At 46.0% G+C, this 24129-nt stretch overlaps 1 protein-coding gene across 3 annotated transcripts; it reads left to right on the top strand.

Annotated features, from left to right (window-relative positions):
- The first annotated feature begins 1738 nt into the window (after positions 1-1738).
- On the top strand, positions 1739-21191 carry LOC126491660 (zinc finger protein 501-like). 3 transcript variants are annotated; one of them, XM_050127474.1, is made up of 6 exons: positions 1739-1813; positions 5423-5576; positions 6689-6780; positions 11468-11594; positions 12150-12281; positions 14869-21191. In XM_050127474.1, the coding sequence occupies exons 2-6, from the start codon at positions 5525-5527 to the stop codon at positions 16200-16202; spliced, it is 1737 nt and encodes a 578-aa protein (XP_049983431.1). In that variant the 5' UTR covers positions 1739-1813; positions 5423-5524; the 3' UTR covers positions 16203-21191. The 3 variants fall into 3 exon arrangements, with proteins under 3 accessions (XP_049983431.1, XP_049983433.1, XP_049983432.1); XM_050127476.1 differs by lacking the exon at positions 1739-1813 and having other exon boundaries at positions 5539-5576; positions 8498-11594; XM_050127475.1 differs by lacking the exons at positions 1739-1813; positions 5423-5576 and having other exon boundaries at positions 6654-6780; positions 8498-11594.
- Positions 21192-24129: the final 2938 nt, after the last annotated feature.

Consider the following 24129-nt stretch of genomic DNA (forward strand, 5'->3'; position numbering starts at 1 on the left):
CCTGCGAAGCGGAGGGTATGTTTGCTAATTCCATTCTTACTGTTGTTGTTGCTGCTCTTGTTGGTGGTGGTGGCTGGATTTCGCATTTCACACCTGTATATAGTGCCTCTGTTTACTCTTGCTCCCCGCTTTCTTACAGCTCTCCTACCGCCCACTCCCCCCACACCCCAGAACAGCTGCCTTTCCCACGTTTATGTCTTTTTGTTTTGTGACCTACTGATTTTAACCAGGGCCTGGCCGTGTGGCTGCAGGTTTGGCAGAATCTACTGGAGCCTGGTGGGCTCCCCATTAGGTACACAACTGAAGGCAAAGGCTGCTTCTTCCCCAGAATCCACTAGTTGCCAATTCATAGCTCAGAGGGGTAGCATAGGGGCCCACAAACCTCTCTCTAATCCATAATGGCTGCTGGGAGCCCCAGTCTTGTGTGGTGGCTACGAATTCTTGAAAGTACAACACTGTAAAAATAACAAAGTATGTCTTCGTGAGTAGCAAAGTTCCTGCCAGTCTGTAGAGGGGGATGGCCATATGCTGGGGGGCCACTGTATGTCTGGCAAACCTGCCAAGATTCGGCCTCTGCTGTCTAGCCTGGGGACTGAGCCGTGATGCTTCTTCTAGGCAGAAGCGTAAAATTAGGTGATCCACAGATCTTCTTCAATGGTAATTTGCTCTTTATAGAGGTTGCACTCAAAGGGAAGGAGCGCTGGGGAAAAAAACACCGTCATGTGTGGCCCAGTTGAAGACCTCAACGATAGGGGCATGGTGCGGGGAAGCTGAGACCAGAGTGAAGAAAGATCCTACCACGCCCTACACCCCGAGGCTTGAATAGCAAGCACTAAATGAGCAAAAAGCATATACTCCATCTTGGGCACTGTTTAATTACTTGACGTTCATGAAATATTAGATCTTGATGTTTTAAAAAAACATTTATTTTTACTTTTTAAGTATGTGTGTATGTGTCGGAGGGGGAGCTCTGACTGCACGCGTGAGCGCAAGTGCTCAAGGATCAGATCCCACCCCCACCCCCCCCCCCCCCATAGCTGGCAGTTGCATTCTGGGAACCAAACTCGGGACCGCTGCAAGAGCAATAGGTGCTTTTAACCACGAAGCCATCTTCCCCGTCTTTGAATGCCCAAATAAATTTAAATATTTATTTACGTGTTTGGTGGTGTTGTGTGTGTGTGTGTGCGTGTGTGTGCGTGTGTGTGTGTGCATGTGTGTGTGTGTTCGTGTTCGTGCACGTTCTGTGGCAGTCAGATGTTTTCCTCATCTTCCATCTTGTTTCTGAGACAGTCTGTCTAGCTCGCCACTGCGCTGTGTATCCTAGGCTAGCTGGCCTGTGAGCTTCTTGGAATTTGCTTGACTGTGTCTTTCATCTCACTGTCGGAATGCTGGGAAAATAGACTAGTACCTCCGTGCCAGCCCTTTTTTTCTGCCTTCTGGGAATCCGAAATCAGGTTATCAGGCTTGTGTGACCAACACTTTGACCCACTTCGCTATCTCCCTGACCCTCTGAATCTACTTTTGTTTTTTTGTTTGTTTGTTTGTTCGTTTGTTTTGTCTTTGAGAGAAACTATAAAAATGTCGAGCAACCAGCCTGGTGTTCAAATTATCAGTTAAAATATGGGGCACTATTTAAATTTTATTTCAAATAATTTAAAAAATAATTTTCAAATATTATATGGGGATGCATATATAAAAGCTAGTTATTAAATGTATTAAAAAATAATTCTTTGGGGCTAGGACGTGACACAGTCAAAAAAGTTCCTGCCGTGCAAGTATGAGGAACCAGGATTCTACTCACATAAAACACCAGGTATGTAATCCCCACACTGGAAAAAAAAGGGGCTAGGAGGGACCCAGGGATTCCTCGGCCAGCAAGTCTAGCTCAATAAGTGGATTCAAGACTGTAGTAAAGGACCCTTGTTCAAAAAACAAAATGGATGGTTCCTGAGGCTTCTACATGAACTTGCATACACATGCACCCCCACATGAACACACAACACACACACACGCGCGCGCACACACACGACTATTCTTTTGCATAGGCATGCCACAAGTAGTATTTGAGAATGTTTCTATAATTGAAAATTATTCTTTGCTTATCTGAAAGTTAATTTAATTGCATTCCAAGTATTTTTATTTATCGAATCTGCCAACCTGGTCCCTTAAGGTCTCACAGCTAAAGAACAGTCAACTGGGAGTCACCGTCCCTTCGTCCCCAGAAACAGCTCGCTCCAGCACACACCCTTCATTGTGCTCTCAGGCTTGTAGCAGCACCTGGGGCGATCGGGAGCTAGCAGCAAGCCCTTTAATTGACCATCCTTACTACAGAGCTGACTTCTCCCGGTGCCTTCTATTGAGGGCTACAGGGAACCAGCCATCTCCACAGGAAATCTGTAAAGGAATTGTCTAACACCCCCATTTCAGAGTCTGTGGAACCTAGGCAGAAGAGTCGTTTGCGCAAGGTCCAGGGAGGAGTATAGATACTTTTTCTTTACCACTGTCACATGCAGAGAGAGCTGGGATGTAATTCAGTTGGGAGAGTGCATTTGCCGCATCCAGCATCCAGGAAGCCTTGGGTTTCATCCCTAGTACTGAGTCAACTGGACATGGTGGAGGATGCCTGTGTTCCCAGCTCGAGGGAGGTGAAGGCAAGAGACTCAGAAATCCACAGTCCTCCTTGTTTATCTAGTTCAAAGCCAAGCGGGGATACATGAGATTCTGTCTTAATGAAAAAGAAAAGTCAATGTGTGTGGGTGGGTAGGGAAGCAGGTAAATCACTTGCTGTGTGAACATAAGGATTAGGATTCCAGAGCCTCTGAATCCACACAAAAGTCAGGCGGGGATAGGGTGGCCTACCTGTAATCCCACTGCAGGGGAAGAGGAGACAGAACCCCCAGAGAAAGCTGGTCAGCCTGACTAACTAAAACAGGGTGGGTTTACTGAAAGTCCCTGACTCAATATAGAAAGAGGAGAAGACTCAAGGATGACGCCTGACATATTTTGGAAACTTGGGGTTCCACATACACACAGATACAATGTGAACACACACTCCCTCCACGTCATTGCCCACTACACAGGAGAGCATACACGGGCTCCCCCCCACACACACACACCGTGCAAAAAGACATTCCTAAGAGGGGCTGCCCCATAAAGAAATGAGCATTTAACTCATAAGTTTAGGGTCTAAAAGCATATATATACATACGTACATACATGTATACATACATATATACATATGTATGTGTGGTCAGGCACTCAGCACGGTTACTCAGTTTAGCTAGATTGCCTCCTGGTGGGAATGCATGTTACTCCATCTCTCTCCCTCTCTTTGCATGAGTTAGCAAGATGGCTCAGAGCATAAAGGTGCTGAGGATCTGAGTTCAATCTCTGAGCCCCACTGGGTGAAAGGAGTAAACCAACTCCTGTAAGTTGTCCTCTGACCCTATACTCAGACTCAGTCACACACACACACACACACACACACACACACACACACACACACACAAACACGTCCTCCATAAAATGAATCAGAAAAAAATAGAAATGATTGCATGATGGGGCTCCTCCCAAACCCAGTCACGCCCTGTGAAGGCCCCATCTCTACACACTGTGTTCAGATTAAGTTTCTACTCTCCTGATACCATTAACCCAATGTGTTGGGCTTAACGTCCCTGAGTGAGTCAGAGGAGGGCTGGAGACTGAGCTGGGCTTTGGACCTGGGCGTTTAAATTCATCACTTTAGAACAGGATTGAAACAACATGGGGATCTGGATGTTTCCTAAGAGCCGTCCTTACCGAGTACTGGCTGTATTCCAGGCCCTAGAAGTCGATACGATTTACAGTTTTGAGTTTCCCTCATCGCTTTTACATCCATAGTGATCAATCTCGGAAGCAATCCAAGAGAGAATCCCTAAGGAGTCATGGTATTTCTTTGAGAACGCGATGTGCCGAGGTAAATTATGGGTGTATTCAAAGCTGAGACAAAGGGAGAAGATTTATTAGCAGAAAATGGAGTGATGGGGGCTGAGAGATGGCTCCGCAGTTAAGAGGACTTTCTTCACTCGCGGAGGACCTTTTCCTGTATCCACAGATAAGAGCATCACAAATGCCTAAAACTGCAGCTCCAGGGGATCCAGCACATAATGCACACTGCGTGCACATGGATACACACGCACACACGTACACACACACAGACACACGTGCGCACACACACAGATACACACACAAGCACACACACACACACACACATCCCCCATAGATAAAAAGAAAAGGGAGAGATTGATGAATACTGCTTGGATACAAAGCTCGTTGGTTTGGAGACCTGAAGGATCACCTGGCAATAGCTCATTGGTGGAGAAGCTGTTGTGGAAGAGTGTCCTGTCAGAGCATGTCAGTATGCTGAAGGTGGAATCCATTACACACATGTGTGCACATGTGAAAGGTGTGTCAAGCCTGGGCATGTGTGTAGGTCAGAAAGGAATTTCTCATGAGACTTCAGAAAATTATAAAGTTCTAGTCTCAGTCATCAGTCATAAATTCTTGCTTTTAATTTTTTTTAATTTATTTACTTTTTGTGTCTACGTACATGTTCCTGCACGGGCATATGTGTGTCACATGCATGCAGTGCCTGTGGAGACAAGAAGAGAGCATCGGATCTCTGGAGCTGGAGTTACAGGCAGTTGTGGACCCTGAATTCAGGTCTTCTGCATGAGTACTAAATACTTTTAACTGCAAAGCCATCTCTCCAGCCCTGAGCTCTCTCCTTTTTATAACTTCCTGGCTCTCATGTTGGCTAGGTGAGATGAGAAATTTCATGTTGGTGTAACCAGATTTCATGCCCGTAGGTTAGGCAGGTCTTGAACTTGGGATCCTCTCACTTCAGCCTCCCAAACAGCAAAGAATACAGGCATGAGCCGATTGCTTTCTCTGTCTCATTTTCTTTTTCCACATTTATTTGTTGGTTTGTTTCCTCTGTGTATGTGTTTCAGGGGTGTGTGTGTGTGTGTGTGTGTGTGTATGTGTGTGTGTGTATCAAGAGGCCAGAGTATACCTTGCAGGAGTCAGTTCTCTTCCACCTCCCAGTATCCTGGTATCAAATCTATGTCCTCAAGCCTGGCGGCAGGAGTTTTCACCTGCTGAGCCATCTCACCCATTCCTTCCCACCTTCTCTTAAAAAGGACCCTAAGAGAGCCATCAAGATGGCTTGGTGGGTAGAACATTTGCTGCCTAGCCTGGTGACCCCAGGACCCTCCCACGGTGGAAAGAGAACACCCTTCCAAAACAAACAAACAAAACATGGTTAACAAATAACTTTAAAAGGAGGCAGGACCCGCAACCCCGGCTCTCCCCTTACTGAGCACAGCAGACATCTCACTAACCTTCTAGGGCAGAGGCTTTAATGACATTGCTTTCCTATTAGGGACATGGAGCCTGAAGACCTTCCACCCCCTGCCTGAGGCCACAAAGATCCCCTCACCTAGTAGTCCTACCTGTATTTCATGCAGTACTTCCTTCTCTCGCCATGAAGAGGAAGAAGAACGCAGAGGTGAACACTAAAACCCCAGTTAGTAAAGGTAAGAGACGAATGGTTCCAGAAAACATGGGTGTGTGTAGGGTGAACCTCCTAGGCCTGACTGATGGCAAGAATTTAGACACGAGACCTTCCCTCACCCCCACATATCTGTGCTCAGAGTTCTCTCGGGGTCGTATATCAGTTGTCTGTATAGTGCTATGGTAAAACACCATGACCAAAGCAACTTAGAGATTTAGGTGAATGGCTGTTCCCTGGGTAATTCTTCAACGGATCTCGGTGTTGTTAGAACACTTTCAGGGTCAATGTTGGGATCAAGAGGTACAAGCTTCCTTACAATTTTTAATTACAGTTTTGGTCAGAGGATGACTTTCTGAATTACTGCAGTCCTTTTACTGTGTGGGTCCCAGGGATCAAACTCAGGTCCTCGGGCTTAGAAGCAGATACCTTTTACCCGCTAAGACATCCTGCTTGCCTGGCAACGATGTCTAATGGCAGCGGGCTTCACAATTAAAAGTAGTATTACTTCTCCTTCCCCAGCAACCTGGCTCTTTGCCTAGAGGGAGTACTTTCCGGTTTCTTGTGGTAGCCAGAAAGTGCTGCTTTCATAACCAACTATTTGTGTATCCATTCCAGGTGTGAAATTTCCATTCGTGTATCCATGACACGTGTGAACTATCCTTTCGTGTGTCCATGACATGTGTGAACTATCCATGTGTGCATCTATGACATGTGTGAATTATTCTTTTGTGTATCCATGACATGTGTGAACTATCCATCTGTGTATCCATTACATGTGTATCCGCATGTGTGGAAAAGTATGCATAGATGCTTTTAGTATCTATAGTATCTATAGTATCTATGCATAGTTTTTCACACGTGTGGTAGCTTACTCTGGGTACCGCACAGGGCTTTGCTTCACTTTTGCTAGGATTGCTCTGAACACTCAAATAATTGCCGGGAATGTAGGACAGTGCACAGTACACATCAGCGTTAGTCAATGCTTGCCCATTAAGGGTTTATTGTGAATGGGTTTGCATCCCCGTTAAGGATTTATTGTGAATGGCTTTGTATCCTTATTAAAGGTTTATTGTGAATGGGTTTCCCTACTCTTAGAAACCGGAACAGCCTCACACCTCCTTCCTCCTCCACCAGCCACACCTTTACCGAATCCTGATCAGACACTAAGCCAGCTCTCTGAAAAGAAGCGAAGAGTTCCAACCACGTTGCTGCCAACTTGGTACAAGGTAAGCTGTGGGTTCCTTCCTTTGATCAGAAGCTAGCTTGGTCTACAGAAGGCAAGGGCATCCCCACCTTTCAGCCCAGCTCGGGGGTCTGCCCTAGTTGTACATTCCAACCAGGACCACCTCAGGGAAGGGCATTTTTCTAAGCGATGCTCCCCTCTTTCCTAATTTCCGCTCCTGATAGGATGACACCAACATCCTAATTTCCTTCCTTCTCTTTCTTTAAGATTTATTTTATTTTTAACTAGGTGTATGTGTGTATGTGTGTGCATATGAATACAGAGTCCTGGAAGCCAGAAGAGGGCATCAGACCTCTAGGGCTTGAATTGCAGGCGGTTGTGAGCTGCCAGCCATGAGTGTTGGGAACTGAACTCTGGTCCTCCGCAAGACCAGCTGAGCACTCTCACCACCAAGTTATCTTTCATGTTCTCTATAGCAGGTATTGCCACCTGGCAATACCATATATTTTAACTTGTTCATCGCCTGTCTCTTCTTCCCCATCTGTGAGGGCAGGGACCTTGTCCCTTGTCTTCTGGTGAGTTACTGACACATCCCCTCTGCCCAGAAACAAATGTGATGAGTGGTGGAGATGGAAAGGTCTTGATGGGGTGTGGGGTGTCCATTTTCAAGAGTAAGACTATTGCACCTTGCCCTTTGAGGGTAAAAAGTTTATTAACTCATAGATAGGCAGATAGCAGTATGGCAGGGCCTCTGAGAAGAGTTCAAACACAAAAGTAAGGGAGGGGAGGTCCCTTCTTATAGGTCTGGGGTCGGGGAGAAAGTTTCACAGCATGAGCCCTCATTCAGGTAGCAGGGGTAGAGGAAGGAATTCTTCAGAAGGAATTCTAGAAGGGCTTCTAGAATGTCAGAGAAGAGGGGGCATGCCTCATTGATTCGTACCCATTATACTCTCTGATGTCGCTTAGTCCTGCAAACTAGCTTGTTGAAGTAAGAATGATGCCTGCCCTTCTCCTGGAATCTGGGTGCCTGGGGAGATGGTTAGAGATTGGCAGACAGACTCTCCCTCAAGAGGGGGCTCACCCTTTTCTTTACAGAAGAAAGAGGACTCTGCGAGCTGACCTGGCCTGAGCAGCAGTCTGGTCTGGACTTTTAACACACTTTCTGCATCTGGGCTGAAAGGGTGATGGACAATGGGTGTGTGCATGGGTGAAGGAAGGAGCTCGTGAATGGTTCTTCTGAAGCAGCCAGCCTTGGCGCAGTCGCCCTGGAATCCACATCTCCTTACGCAGGCACTTCTGATTTCCCTTTGGGGATGCCTTGTCTTCCCACCACTTTGGATGAAGCTGATATTTTTCTTTAAATTCTTTTATGTTAATGACTTTTGTTACGCTATCCAAGCTTTCAATTTAGTATCATTTTTTGACAGTTCCACACACACATACTCTATCATGACTGTATCCATACACACACACCCATTGTCTTCTCTCGATCCTCCCATCCCTACTGTGTCCCAACTAGAACCCCCCTCCTGTTTTCATACCTTTCTTTTTTGGCCCATGAATGTAATTAGGGTTGGTTGTATTAGCATGGGTGTGGGGTTATCTCCTGGAGCGTGGGAAAGTTAACAGTGGTTACACCATTGAAGAAAATGACGTTCCCTTCCCCTGGCAAACATTAAGCACGGATAGTTCCCAAGGTGGGGTCTCGTAATCCCCTCCCCCTGTAATTATGGGATGTTGATGGGCCTACTCTTGTGCAGGTCTCCACAGCTGCTGTGTGTTCATGAGTGCAACGGCCATGTCATATCCAGAAGACAGCATTTCACAGCCCTCCTCTTCATCCTCCAGCTCTTACATTCTTTCCACCTCCCCCTTCTTCAGTGTTCCCTGGGCCTTGGACGGGGCGATGTAGGGAGAGGCTGATCTGAACCTCACCCCACTTCCAAGCTTACTCGGGGAATAGCAATTGATTCAAGGCTGGGCGTTGTGACTCAGTCCTGACCAGTGAGAACTGGTCCAGAGACTTGCTTTGACCTCAGGGTTGCTCAGACTGCTGGGACAGAATCCTGGAGGGGCACTGTGGCAAATGAGAGTTCCAGAGGAGAGATGGGGAGAGATGGGCAGCCATCAGCAAGTCTGAAGTACCTGGAGGCTCACATGGGCTTCTCCTCAGCAACTGGAGGACTGGACCGTCTTTCCTATTAGCAACAACAACACTCACATGCACACATACACAATGCACATACAGAGATACACACACATGTACACACATACATATATACATACATACATTTACACGCCCACATATATATACACATACATTCACACACCCACATATATATACACACCCACATACACACCATACATATACACATATACATCATACACATATACATTCACAGAGACATACCCACTATACACATACGTATACACATACACCACATACACAGAGATTACATACATATACACATACACATACATATACACGCTATACACATACACATATACATACATTTACACATATACCTACACATATACAGTATACACATACCCAATATACACGTATATATACACATACCCAAACACACCTATACTCACATACTACACATACATACACGAATACACATACTATACATATACACAAACATACACTTACACATACACAGACTACATTTATACATATACGTACACATACACATTGGACACATACATCAACACATACACATATTCACTATCCACCTATACATACATAACCACTGTGTATACGTACACATATACTACACACGTATACATACCTACATATATATACACCACATGTACATATCCACCATACATTTACACCACACAGACATACTACACAGATACATATACATACACATACACCACGTACACATACACAGAAATAATACTTTAAGACTCACAAGGAAGTTATAAGAATTGCACAAAGGTCACCCAATGTCTGACATTTCTCCTGTTGCCCTGCCATCTGCATTCTTGTTTCCAAAGCCATCGAGCATAGAGTGCGTGCATTATCGCGCCCCCCTCTGAATACTTCAGTCTGTGTTTCCTAAGATCGGCGATCGTTTTCAGCGCTGGAGATTGATTGATCTCTTCCCATCTCACAGATGTGGAAACAGAGGCGTGGGAAGTCACTCCTCCACGGGCCCCCAGCTCGTTGATGGTCAGGGGAATTCAAACCCAAGACCCTGGCGCTGACTCCACACGCCCCGCCCCTGTAACTGTAGAGTGCTCACTCTAAGGCGATGCTAACCTTCTCTCCTTCCTTCTGTGTTCTTCTTTCCTCTTGAAGCTCTTTCCCTTCGGTATTGACCTTCTGAGTGACCTCGCTCTGCTCCGCTCTGCTCTACCTTCCTCCTCGGCACTGGATCCTCAGCTGTCACCTACTCTTTCAAACACGTGGAGAGGTCTCCTGGGCATGATCTTCTAGCACCCGCCATGCCACCCTGGGGTGCCCCCGAGGCCGTGTCCAGGCCCCTTCTCCCTGCTCTGCACTGCGTGCTCTAGAAGGACACACATTTGGCTGTGGCCATGTGAAGTGTTTGAATAGAATGGTGCTGCGGTCTTTACGTTATAGTCTGTGTGTGAGCATTCAGGGCTGGCCGAGCCAGGGACCTTTGATCTTGTTCTTCCGTAGGGTGCTGAGGAGCATTCACCCCGGTTCAGCTCACAATCTGAACCAACAGAAGTGGGGTGTAGGAAAGGAAGGTCCTTTTCTTTGGTCCTTCTAAAAGCAAATACGGGGCCAGCGAGATAGCTCAGTGGGCAAGGGGTGCCCACTCTTATCAGTGAGCCATCTCTCCAGCCCCTGAGTCTTAAACAGTGTAAAAAGCTTTTGCTTATGTCATAGCTTTCCAATATCCCATTAACCAAACCTGGGTCCAGAATGGGAAGACAGTGCCTGGTCACACACTCCTAGCTTCATTTCCATTGCTGCAATAAAATACCATGGCAGAGCGCAACTGAAGGGGGGAGTTATTTGGCCTGTAGTTCCAGGTCCTAGTCCATTCCTTACTGTGGAGAAGTCAAGGCAGGGACTAGAAGCATCCCATCCACAATCAAGAGCAGAGAAAGGAACGCACCCACGCTGCCTGCTTGCTTAGCACCCAGCTAGATTTCTCTACTCTTATACTGTCCAGAGCTGAGACCATGAAATCATGCAGCCACATTCAGGGTGGGTCTTTCCGTCTTAAGGAACTCAATTAAGATAACCCTTCCCCCAAGAGACCTACTTGATCTAGACAATTCCTGACTGAGACTCTCTCTGTCCGGGTGATTCTGTGTTGTGTCAAGTTAATAATTGAAGCAAATGATCACGCTGAGGGACAAAGAACAGGTCAGCAGTCAAGGCCACTTCCTGCTCTTGCGGAGGACCTGAACTTGGTTCCCAGCACCTACATTAGGCAGCTCACAGTGACCTGGGACTCCAGTTCGGGAGGATCTGGCATCCTCTTCTGGCCTTCACAAGCACCTGCACACATGTGACATAAACCACACACACACATATACACATTAAACACACACGCACACAAATACACACACAAATAGTATGGACCTAGCGCGAAGTAAGAAGGTACCAGGGCCATCTTCGCAGTCTGCAACGGTGTAGAATTTTGAATACAGCTCAAACGCCCACCTCTTTGCATCTCCTCTCCTGGGCCAAGGGGAAGACGAGGCCTCGTATGAGCGGTAGTGGGACTTTGGTGTTATAGGAACCAGTGATCTTCAAAGATGTAGCTGTGTACTTCAGCCAGAAAGAGTGGCAGCTACTGGAGCCTGCTCAGAAGGACCTGTACAAGGATGTGATGCTGGAGAACTACGGGAACCTGATCTCTGTGGGTAAGGATGATCGGCAATGCCTTCTGGGTTCACAAGGGTCTGTGGGTCGCAATTCCGAGAGGCTGTGGTTCCCAGGAATGAACTCTGCCATAGAACTAAATTCAGACCCTGCAAATTGGGTGCTGTTGGCCTCATCTGAAGAATGGTGCTTTTCAACAATCCTCCACTTTAGAAGTTTAGTTTTTAACTCATATGCGTGGGAGGGGGTGGAATGTATTGAGAATGAATGCCTACGGCGCCCACTCCCGACTCCTCACAGGCACTGACCGCTCTGGCTTAAGTCAGAGGAGCACAGTTAAGCCAATCCTGGTGGTCAGTGGGGCCAAGAATGGGTTGATTGGCTGATATGGTAGTGGGCTCCTGGATTAGCAGAAATTTGAGCTGTTGTGATGGGGGTGGAGCAGGACAAGGCTAAGGAGTAATTGTCTCCCTGTTCCAGTTGGCTGTTCTTTGTGAAAATCTCTTAGCACTCTCCTTTCTGGGCAGACACTTGTTTAGAAAGGGATTCTTGGGAGACATGCAGCAGTTTTTTTTTCTTCTTTTTCTGTGGAACAGAATATTATATTTTCAAGCCAAGGCTGATCACCAGATTAGAACAGGGCGTTGACCTTTTTGCCAAAGAGAATGATGTTCCTGGAGAATGCCAGCAAGGTGAGGCAGGAGTCAGCCGGAGCGACACCTCTGCAGGTGAGTCCCAGGGCCATTCTAACGTCTGTCAATCATCCCCATCCTCCGTCATGCTGGGAACTTGATGGGTGACTACAGAACTTGATTCATTTGAGGCAAGCTGTGTCTTTCTCCTAGCCCCAGAGGTGCTGGCATTCTCCAGTTTGGTACCGTACTTCTTCCTTCCCTTTGCCCTCGGGTTTGCAGGTGACAGCCTGACTCTAGACTGTCATGCTGGCTCTCTTTCCCTCGAATGATGATTCTGCACTCTTTCTCGGTTATTGCTCCCACCAGAACGTTTTCCTTTTTATCTTTGAGTGGGTAAATGTGTGTGAGAGAGTGTGAGTGGGTGTGTGTACATCTGTACAAGAGAGTGTATTGTATGAAAGCGTGTGTGTGAGTGTGTGAGTATGTAAGTGTGTGGTTGGGTGAGTGTGTAAGAGTGCATTGTGTGAGTGTGTGACTGAATGTGTGAATGTGAGTATATGTGAGTGTGTGAGAGTGTATTTGAATGTGTATGAAAGTGGGTGTGAGTATGTGTAAGTGTGTGATTGAGTGTATGAGAGAGCATGTGTGTGAATGTGTGATTTGTGTGACAGTGTGAGTATATGTGAGTGTGATTGAGTACGTATGGGTATGTGTGAAAGAAAGAGAGAGTGTGTGTTTGTGTGTTGTGTCCTCATGAGGGTGTGGGTGCCCATGTAGGCCAGAGCAAGATATCAGGTGCCTCCCTCTATCTCTCTCCATCGTATTTTCTTAAGGCAGGGTCCTTCACTGAACCAGAAGCTCACCTTCTGGCTGGGCTGGCCAGCTAGTGAGTTCTCAGAATCCTCCTGTCTCTGCCCTAGGAGAGGAGGTTAAAGAAGTGGGAGCTAATTCATGGCCTACACTCACCCACACCTAAAGATGTGCACACACGTATAGGAAGATTGGAATATAGGCTCTCCATATGAGAGAAAATATGCAATTTTTGTCTTCCTGAGTCTGCCTTATTTTTCTTAACACAGTAGTTTCCAGACTTTCTTACATTCCTTATCGAATCTGCCTTATGTGTCAGATATAAGAACAATTGTGAGTTTCAGTGACCCTAGTACCTCTCCGTTAAAATGACTAAACTGTGAAGTGCGAATGCTCTGGGGGCATCATCTAGGGCTTTGTTAGCCGCCAGGACAAAGAGAGTCCTGGTGACGTACACAGAACATAAGCTTACCTTCGTAGTTCTGATGTAGGAAGTCCAGGTTTGGGATACAAGCCCTAGAGAACCGTAGGGAGAACCTTCTTTTGAGTCAGAGGCTCTTCTTCATGTGCTTACAAGGCGTTAAGAAATCCAGAAAGATCTCTGGCCTCTTTTTAAAATAAAAATCCCATTTATGGGGGGGGGGGGTTCATCTTCATGACATAAATGACCTCTCAGGGGCCCCACCTGCAAGTGCCATCTTATTAGGAATTAAGCAGGAAGGACGCCAGCATTAAGTCAATTGTAGAGATAGAGCATCAAGAGCTCCCGTAGACTGCTGATGGAAGTGCTGACTGGTGGAGGTGTCTGGGGAAAATAACCATCAGACAATATCTACCAGAACTGTACATCTCTATCGTGGCTACCCCAACAACTATAGTCCCAGCTACAGACATGACAGAAATGTGCAATTCTATCCAGAGTGCCTCAGACTGAGGTCTACCCAGATCCAAATAAGTGAGAAAATAGTGAAATATATATTCGGAATATTCACATCAAGAGATATTATAAATAATGCAAGTGAGAGAGAACCATGATACAAAATAATGAAATAATGTGGGTGACTCTCACACATAGCATTAAGTGCAGACGGTCAGGTACTAAAGAGAGCATACTATAGCTGCTCATAAGTTAGCTCAGAGCAGACAAAACTAATTTATAATATTAGAAGCCAGGGCTGGGGCAGTAAGATGCCTCAGCAGGTAAGCACTTGCCACCAAACTTGACAACCTGTATTGGCTGGATCCTGGAACCCATGGGAAAGGAAAGAACCAATTACCACAAGGTGGCCTCCGACTTCCACATGCAAACTGTGGCACACCCCATCCCTCCACCATTACTTAAGTTCCAAGAATGTGAAGACAATGACTAGAAGGAAAATGAGAAAGGGTTGGGGTGGAAATGATTGCTTACCTGCTTCTGAGAGTAACCTTGGTGCTATAGACATGATTATATTCACTTTGTGAATGCCAAACAAATATTTTATATTTTATGCTTTCATGCATATGTTATATTCTAATTATTAGTAAACATTTTTCATTAAAACAAAGCCAGACATGAAACACCTCTTTGTGATCCTTCATGGAGCTGGAGAGATGGTTCAGTGATAAGAATGTTTACTGTTCTTGCAAGGACCAGGATTCAGTTCCAAGCACCCATGTCAGGCAGCTTACAACTACCTATAACTCTAGGTCCAGGACATTCGATGCCCTCTTGTGGCTGCACAGGCACCTGCACTCACATGCATATACTCACATACAGAGGCATGCTCACATACAGGCGTGATCACATACAGGTGCACGCATGCATGCGTGCACACACACACACACACTCTCTCTCTTTTTGTAATTTAAACCTTTAAATCTCCTTTAGGAAAGAAGACAGGGAATAATTCGAAGACAGAAATCCCAAAGCCAGACAATTCTAAGACAACGTCTCGGGAGAAGCAGAAGAAAGCAGATCAAGGGGGTGGTTCCAAGAGTTTGAGTGCAGAAAAGCCTTCCAAAAGCGATGTCAGGCCATCTCAGAGAAAGGAGAAGTGTGGCCCAACTTCGACAAGAGAAGCAGGCAAAGCAATTATTCCCGGCACTAAGGAGCATGGGTCTGTGACCCCAGGAACATCTTCGAGTAAAGAGTCAGCAGCTACAGCACCACGGAGCACCCCTCCTGAAAAGTCGACTTTGGGGAAAGACTCTCATGAAAAAACACAGTATGGCAGCAACTCCACCAAGCCCAAGCGTAAGCCTGCCCGACAAGGTAAGAACCACTTTAAATGTAAGGAATGTGGGAAAACCTTCAACCAGACCCTCCACCTCGTGGAGCACGAGAGAATTCACACAGGAGAGAAACCCCACAAGTGCGACACTTGCGGGAAATCTTTCAGGCACCTCTCGTACTTCCTTACACACTACCGAATTCACACGGGGGTGAGACCCTACAAGTGTAAGGAGTGTGGCAAAGCCTTCAACAGCAGCTCCACTCTCAACAATCACTGCAGGATCCACTCGGGGGAGAAACCCTTCAAATGTGACGAGTGTGGGAAAACCTTCAAGCAGAGCACGAAGCTCACTCGCCACCAACGGATCCACACGGGGGAGAGACCCTACAAGTGCGGAGAGTGTGACAAATGCTTCGGCCGCAGCTCGTCGCTGAGGGAGCACAAGAGGATCCACACCGGAGAGAAGCCATACCGCTGCCAGGTATGTGGGAAATCCTTCAGGGTCAACTCCCATCTTTCGGAGCACCAGCGGCTCCACCTGAAGGTAAAGCCCTACAGGTGTGACAAGTGCGGGCGGCACTTCCGAAACAGCACTTACTTAGCAGAGCACAAGCAGAGCCACGTGCCCGGGGCCCGAGTGGACTGCTCGGAATGCGGGAAAGTCTTCGATTGCAAAGTAGCCCTTCTCAAGCACCAGAAAAGACACGAGGCAAACTCCAGGTATCGGTGCAAGGGATGTGGGAAAACGTTTAGGTGCAAATCAAGCATCCAGAGGCATGAGAGGCTGCATGCTGGGGAGAAGCCTTTCGTGTGCACCAAGTGTGACAAAGGTTTCACTGACAAAACTACGTTGAACAATCACTTGAAGATCCACTCTGGAGACAGGCCAGATCCGTGTGCCCAGTGTGGGAGAACCTTTAAGAAACTGGCCACCCTGCTGCTCCACCAGAAAAAGCATGTGAAAAAGAAACCTGCCGACAATGTATAAAAGACTTTCTTTAGCCAGAACTCACCTCTTGGGGTCTTTGGAACTAAGTCGAAATGAGAGAAACTATATAAGTGACCAGTTTCTTCATTTCTTAGTAGCTGTTTACTTAAGCCAGTAGTTGTCCACAGAAGACTGGTTTCAACCCTTCCCCTACTCGGAGCATTTGTGCAATATAAATAGACATTTTTTTTGTTATTATTATTCCAGCATTAGGTGCCGCTATCAACTGGCATCTATGGATAGAGGCAAAGGGTGATATCAAATATTCTACAATGTAACAAACAGACTCCCTTGCCTTCCAATAACTAAGAATGATTTTCTTCTCTCAAGCAAAAGCCATATGGGCATTTGGATTTGAGAAGGAGTTCAGGTAGAGTTTCCTCTGTCAGCCACTACAGTAACCACTAACTAGGCATGGCTGTTTAAATGCCAAGGAACCAACATGTAATAAACATTCAAAGGCAGTCTCTTGGCTGCATCATCAACATTTCAAGGCCTCAGTGGGCAGTTGGTTTCTCTGGTCATTGATATCACGGACAACTAACATTTTCAACACCATGGAAGACTCTATTCGGAGCTCATTTATATCTTAGTGATCAATAATTATCTCGTGGGATAGACCTGAGAAACTAGGACACAACTTTGTGATGTTGAGTTTGTGCTTTTGATAGCAGAATGTAGCATTTTCTAAGTGTCGTGAATGTGTCGGAGCCTGCGATGTTTGGAGCACTTTCAGATCTCCGATTGGCCAGTGCCCCACCCACAGGACTCCTACCTCTGTGTGTGCAGTGGGTTACTAATAACGTCACTGATAACTGTGAGCATTCCCTGATCACTATCTACCTATCGAGTGTGGTGCTGAACTCCATGTGAATTAGCAGATCTAATTCTCATTAGAGTCCTATGAGAGAAGAACTCCTAGGTACCTAGTTTCCTGTTGAGAAAACCAAGACTTTTCCTTAAGAGTATCCTTCTTCTTCTCCACCCTTCTCCTCTCAGAGGACTCCTACCTCCATTGTGCCTCAGGCAGAATGATCAGTAGGTTACTAACAGTATTACTGATACAGTAGAGTGTTCATTGATGTCCTTCTACCTATCAAATATGGTGCTGAGATATTTACGTGAACTATATCACTTAATCAACCCTATCATATGAAAGAAGAAGCATTATGTACTTATTTTATTTTTTATTCCCTTGTGTTTTTTGAGGCAGAGTCTCACTGTGTAGCCTAGACGAGCCTCAAACTTGTGACAGTCGTCCTGCCTCGGTCTTTCCAGGGCTGGGACGACAGGTGTGAGCTGCCACACCCTGCTGAGCTGCTTGGTAATGATGTATTATTTCCAATTTTGCACTTATAGCAAGACTGCATTGCTAATTTTATATTGCACTCTTTCAAATAGATAAGATATATTATATATTTGCATAAATGTGTCTTTAAAGCTTGTGTGTGTGAGTGTGATGTGTGTGTGTGTGTGTGTGTGCTTACGTTTCTGTGTTAACAGCTCCTGATAGCAGAAAGCAGGAGCTGGGACAGAGGTCAGTAAATCCTGGAGTGTACAGATATAGGTGGATCTAGCCACAGCTACTTGGAAGGTTTTGGTACATGCCACACAGACTGATTTATGAATTTTCTGTCCAATGGTTATTTGGAGGCACACAAGATGGTGTCGAGTTAGGGAACAGAGACCCAACATCTCATTGGCTGCAGATATTTTCTCTGTGACCTTTGATGGAAAGCATTGGCTGGCCACCTCTTGATGATGGATGAGCTGGAATGGATGGAGACTCCTTCCTCCAGTGTGCCTAGGGCAGAATGCTTAATAACATCACTGATAACTATGAGCCTCTATTGCTCACACTCTACTTACCAAGTGTGGTGCTGAACTCTGTGTGGGGGTTAGCAGACCTAATCCTCACCAGAGTCCTAAAGATCTGTTACGTACCTAGTTTTCTGTTGAGAAAACCAAGACTTTTCCTTAAGAGTATCTATCTCTTCTCTCTTCTCCTTTCTTTCTTTTTTTTTTAGTTACAGGACTCCTACCTCCATTGTGCCTCAGGCAGAATGATCAGTAGGTTACTAACATTATTACTAATACAATTGAGTGTTTATTGATGTCCTTCTACCTATCAAATATGGTGCTGAGATCTTTACATGAACTATATCAATTAATCAACCCTACCAGTCATATGAAATAAGAAGCATTATGTACCTTATTTTGTTTTTTTATTCCCTTGTGTTTTTTGAGGCAGAGTCTCACTGTGTAGCCTAGACGAGCCTCAAACTTGTGACAGTCGTCCTGCCTCGGTCTTTCCAGGGCTGGGACGACAGGTGTGAGCTGCCACACCCTGCTGAGCTGCTTGGTAATGATGTATTATTTCCAATTTTGCACTTATAGCAAGACTGCATTGCTAATTTTATATTGCACTCTTTCAAATAGATAAGATTTATTACATGTTTGCATAAAATGCGTGTTAAAATTTTGTATATTATGTGTGTGTATGTGTGCGCGCACGCATGTGAGCACACACTGCATTTCTGTGTAGATAGCTTCTGAGGGCAGAAAGCAGGAGCTGAGACAGAGGTTAGTACATCACGGAGTGTACAGACCTAGGTGGATCCAGTCACAGCCTGCTGGAAGAGGAGTTTTAGTACATACCACATAGACTTGTTTATGAATTGTCTATCGATCCAATGGCTGCTTTGCGGCTTACAAAGACAGCATCAAGTTATTAGAACAGAGACTCAGCATCTCAGTGAAGCTGAAAAGACTCTATAGCCTATGGAGAGTTGGCTAGCCAGCTCTGAATGGCTGACAAACTGGTGAGAATTAGGGAGAAAGTGATTCGGACAAAGAGAAGGCCAACTCTGTGGCAGCCCCGCTGGAAGTCTTCTGCCACATTTCCCAGTGTTGAAGATCTGCGGCATTGCAATCCAGTACAGATTACCTGTGTGTGTTTGTGTGCACATGGCCACATGTCTCTGCATATTAGAAGACAAATTTTGGAGCTGTGGAGATGGTTCAGTTGTTAAAAGCCCTTGACACAAAAATGTGAAGAACCAAGTTCAAGTCCCCAGAATCCATGTAAATGCCAGGTGGGGGGATGGCAGCCCTCCTGCACTTCTGGGCTCAGAAGGTAGAGATGGACTCTCCAGAGCAAGCTAGCTAGAGAGACTAGCCACATTGGAGAGCTCTGGGTTTGATTGTGAGAATCTTGTTTCAATGAACACGGTGGACGAGTGATGGAGGTCAATTGCTGACATCAACTGTGGACCTCCATTTGCATCCTCCCACACATATGTGTACATAAACATGTAGAAATATATGCACATATGTGCACATAACACATGTGCTTGAAAAATGAACCAAAAAGACAAGTTCCACGACTTACCAGCTTGAAATGTAGGTCCTAACAGCTCTCACTCTGAAGTGTCAGAGACAACACTCTCAACTGATTTTGTTCAGATTGAAGAACCTCATCACCCACAGTTTGCAAAGCTCTGGTGGGTAACAGGACAGCAAGTTATGTGACCAGAATCTTCATCTGCCTCCCTTACCAGACCTTGAGCAATGCTTGAACGACTTATCTATCCAAAGACATATGGTGGTTCGCCCCATGATACCAACCAAACTTGTGACCTTCCATGTGCTCCAGATGCCACCAATGGAGCTGGGAGCAAGGGTTTAGTAATGAACCCAGGCTCAGTGGATTGTCTTCATATTTCATTCCGAACATTTTATTTCCACGCTTTGCTCTAAGAGGGCAGGAGGGGGCACAGATATCTTACAGTAAGAGTAAAAAAGCCGCAGATAAAGAAATCCCAGGACTCTGGTTGGAGCTCTTTGGTGATGTGGCTGCCTAACTCTTGGGAAGATCACAGGAGTGGGACTAAGATGTGTTTTGTGTAGAGTAGACTACATGCAGCCAGTTATTTTTACACAGATTGTTTATTACTGAAACATTTATTGTATATGGACTTGGCTATGTAAGAGAAAAAGGAGACTTTATATTTTCTGTGATCCTTTTGGTTTGCGAACAAGAAGCCAGCTCACACTAGCTGAGATGAAGACCAAAGTAACCAAAAGAAACTGGACATGCGTACTTGGGAGGGCTCCTTGCATGAAGGGTTCATGATGGCTGGGAACCTTGACAGGAATCAGGAACTCGATCCATGCAAGACATCTCTTGACTCTGGAGCTCTGGGTATTTCCTTACATAGTCCTTCTTTCAGTAGACCCAAGCATTCTCCATGTTAGGAAGATTTGGCTTCCAGCTATGCAGGTGCTTTTCAAACTTAGAGGAAAGAGAGTTCCTCTCACCCAGAAGAAGATCCCAGCAAGGCTTGTTGCAATTGGGAACCAGTCTGACAACTGGTTGGTCCCTCCTCATCCTTGAGCAAATGCAATAATAACATAGCACTTTTGTTAATTTTTTTGAAGATGGTCTCTATAGGGGGATGCTGGAGAGACAGGACCCATCTCTCTGAAGTAGAATGGACAGTGATGGCGCAGCTGGAGAAGAACTGATTGAAGCGTTGCCGGCAGTAACAACCGAAACACCCTCGAGCTCAAAGCAGGTTGGGTTTTTGTTGTTCTGTTTTTCATAATAAAATTATTATATTCATAGACTGGCAAGATGACTAAGCCAGTAAAGGTGCTTATTACTAAACCTGACGACGTGAGTTCAATCTCAGGGCCCCACACGATGGGAGGAGAGAACAAACTCTGGCAAGCGGTTCTCCAACCTCCACATGGGTACCCTGGCTAGAACACGAGCACATGCATATACACACAATAAATAAATGTAACAAGCATGTATTTTTTGATTCGTAATGCATCTATGACTAGTATTCAAAGTTTAGTCAGAAGGTATATATGAAGGTTTGTTTTGACATAGCAACAAAAATGTATACATAGCAAATGTTCAGCAATGAAACATGTTACACAGTTTTCTCCTTCCCTTCCTCTCTCCTTCCTTCCTTTCTTCCTTCCTTCCTTTTTTCCTTCCTTCCTTTCTTTTCCTTCCTTCCTTCCTTCCTTCCTTCCTTTCTTTCTTTCTTTCTTTCTTTCTTTCTTTCTTTCTTTCTTTCTTTCTTTCTTTCTTTCTTTCTTTCTTTCTTAAGACAGGGTGTCTCTATGTAGTCCCGGCTACCCTGGAATGTAGATCAAGACCAAGATGGCCTTGGACTCACAGAGATCCTCCTGTCTCTGCCTCCTAAGTGCTGGGATAGTGCATGCACCTCCACCCGCATCTATATATGTATTTTAATACCTGTACAAGCAAAATAAAACGAGACTTTTGTCTTATTTTTGTGTTTGTTTTCTCTGACTATAGACAGTCTTTTAAATGACAGTTTGAAAATTTCATATATGTTTACAATATATTTTAATCATGTCTACCTTATCCTCCATTTCCCCCTGGATCTCCCCGGTCCCCATGCACACACAACACATCTCTCTCCCAACTAAATATTCCCTTTTTCTCATGCCAATGAGTCCAGCTAGTGTTGCCCATACGCTCCTGGGTGTGGGACCATCCACTGGGGCACAGACAAGCTTCCAGCAGTCGCACTCCTAAAGGAAAGTGACTTGACCTCCTCCAGAAGCCATCAACCACCAAAAGCTCCCTCACTTGATCATGTACCTGTTTTCCCCTGTGTGGGTCTTGTATAGACCACAGCTGCTGTGAGCTCTAACAGCCATGCCATGTCCACGAGACAGCATCCGCAGCACCCCTCATGCTCTGGGGCCCGCACTCTTTCCACTCCTCCCTTCCACAATCTTCCCTTAGCCTACAGGGGTCAGATGGACACAGAGGACCCATCTATAGCTGAGCACCCGCCCATGGTGGCTTACACTCAGCACTTTGGACAGTTATGAATCTCTGCATCAGCCACCACCCACTACAAAAAGGAGCCCCCTCTGACCATGTGGAAAGATGTACAAATCTTAAGCAGGAGGCCACAGGAGCCTGGAGCAAGCTTTCTAGGCTTGAGCGTGTTTTAACCCAGTGAACTTTGGGAATAGGGTGGGAGGTGCTATTCCTTGAGCTTCTCTGAGGCCATTTCATCTACTTGCCCTTCTCCGTCATGGTGTCGGGTGTTTACTGAGCCTGCCTGCCCAGTTACCAGTAGCACAGCGTTTCACAGAGCAAGTCACTTGCCTAGCCAAGAGTCCAAACCTTTGGCCTGTGTTAAGCGATGGGGCAGTAATGGAGGCCTGTAATAGGAGCTGTCCTGTGGAGCCCTTGGGACTGGTTGAAACCAGCAAGGTCTGGTAGACATCAGTAAAGCTGAACAGATGCCCAGAAAGGCCAACTCAGATAACTGTATCCTCAGGCCTCAGTGAAGCCAAATCAGTTCTAGGGGTGTCTCTGGGTTATGAGCGGGGTGGGGGGAGGGTTGATGAGTTTGGGTCACGTGGACCTTCTACAGATTAGAGGGAACCCAAAAAGCCGAGACTTACACTGAGGGAGTGAGTGAGGCTTTCCCCCATGAGGGCCAGTGTCTTTTCCTTGTTACTGTGCTACAATACATCTTTTGGGAGAGAAAGTTTATTTGGCTCAAAATTGCAGGAAGTCAATTGTGGCAGGAGCCTGAAGCAGCCACTCGCATCCATCCACAGTCAGGAGCAGGAAGAAAGGCATAAATGCATCAATGCATGTCAGTGCTCAGCTCACTTTCTCTTTTTCATCCATTCCAGAAGCCAACGTAAAAAAGCATGCCAGCCGTATTCAGGGCGGGTCTTCCCACCTCATTTAAAACAGCTCAAAATCCTCTGGGGTTGGAAAGATGGCTTGGCAGTGAAGAGTGCTTGTTTCTCTTGTGGAAGATCAAAATTAGGTCCCCTATAAAAGGCTTCTCCACCAACACAGTAAGTCAGATTAAGCCAAATTAAAACGTAAAAGACCAGGTATATTTGAGCAAAGCACTTCCGGGTGAATACTCTAGGCCCCAGAGAGCAAGGTAGGGGAAGAGGGCCAGAGAGAAATCACATGGCTGCTCTGAAGGAGGGGCTTAAGTACCCTGCAGGCTCGGGGCAGGGCAATGAAGCATTCTTCATGAGCTGGGTTTGTGCCCCTGTCCTGGTACATAGGGTCTTGGGCAGCTAGCAGACTCAGGGGAGGAGCTGCTGCTATCATGGAGAATGGGAAACTGATTATTTTGTTTGTTTGCTTGTTTGTTTTATTGTTTTGGTTTTGGCAATTATCAGAGGGTGGGGTTTGCGGGAGGGGGGAGAGAAAGAACTGGAATTGAGCTGGAGATTCCAGCTGAACACCTAACACCACATCAGGCAATTCACAATGTCCTGTAACTCTAGCTCTAGAAAATCCAATGCTGGTCCTCTTCTTGGCTCTATAGGCATGAAAATATGGCGGCATACAATCATACACATGCACACACATGTGCATACACACACACACACACACACACACACACACACACCTTGACCACAGGCTGACCTGGTCTAGAGATTTTCTCATTAAGATTCCCTTTAGGTGAAGTTTGTGGAATCCTGCACAAGAGGAGGAGAAACAATTGTAAGAGCCATGGGGGTTAAGGACACCACAAGAAAACTCATAGAATCAACTAACCTGGGCTCACAGGGGCTCACAGAGACTAAACAGACAATGAGGGAGCCTGCATGGGACTGACCTGGGACCACTGCATATATGTTACTGAGGTGTAGTTTCGCCCTCTTGTGGGACTCCCAACAGTGGCAGCAGGGGGTGTCTTAGACTCTTTTAAGGACTTTTGGGATCCCACTTCTCATAGTAGGTCACCTTGCCCAGCTGTAATTAATGGGAAGGTTCTTAGTTTTACTGCAACTCGATATGCCATGTTTTGCTGATACCATGGAAAACCTGTCCTTTCCTGTAGGAGAGAGGCCGCTTGATCGTTCCTGGCTGCTCAGCCACAAAAAAAAA

This window comes from Alexandromys fortis, unplaced genomic scaffold, assembly GCF_014885135.2.
Source record: "Alexandromys fortis isolate MF-2015 unplaced genomic scaffold, M_Fortis_MF-2015_v1.1 scaffold_267, whole genome shotgun sequence".
NCBI lineage: Eukaryota > Metazoa > Chordata > Mammalia > Rodentia > Cricetidae > Alexandromys > Alexandromys fortis.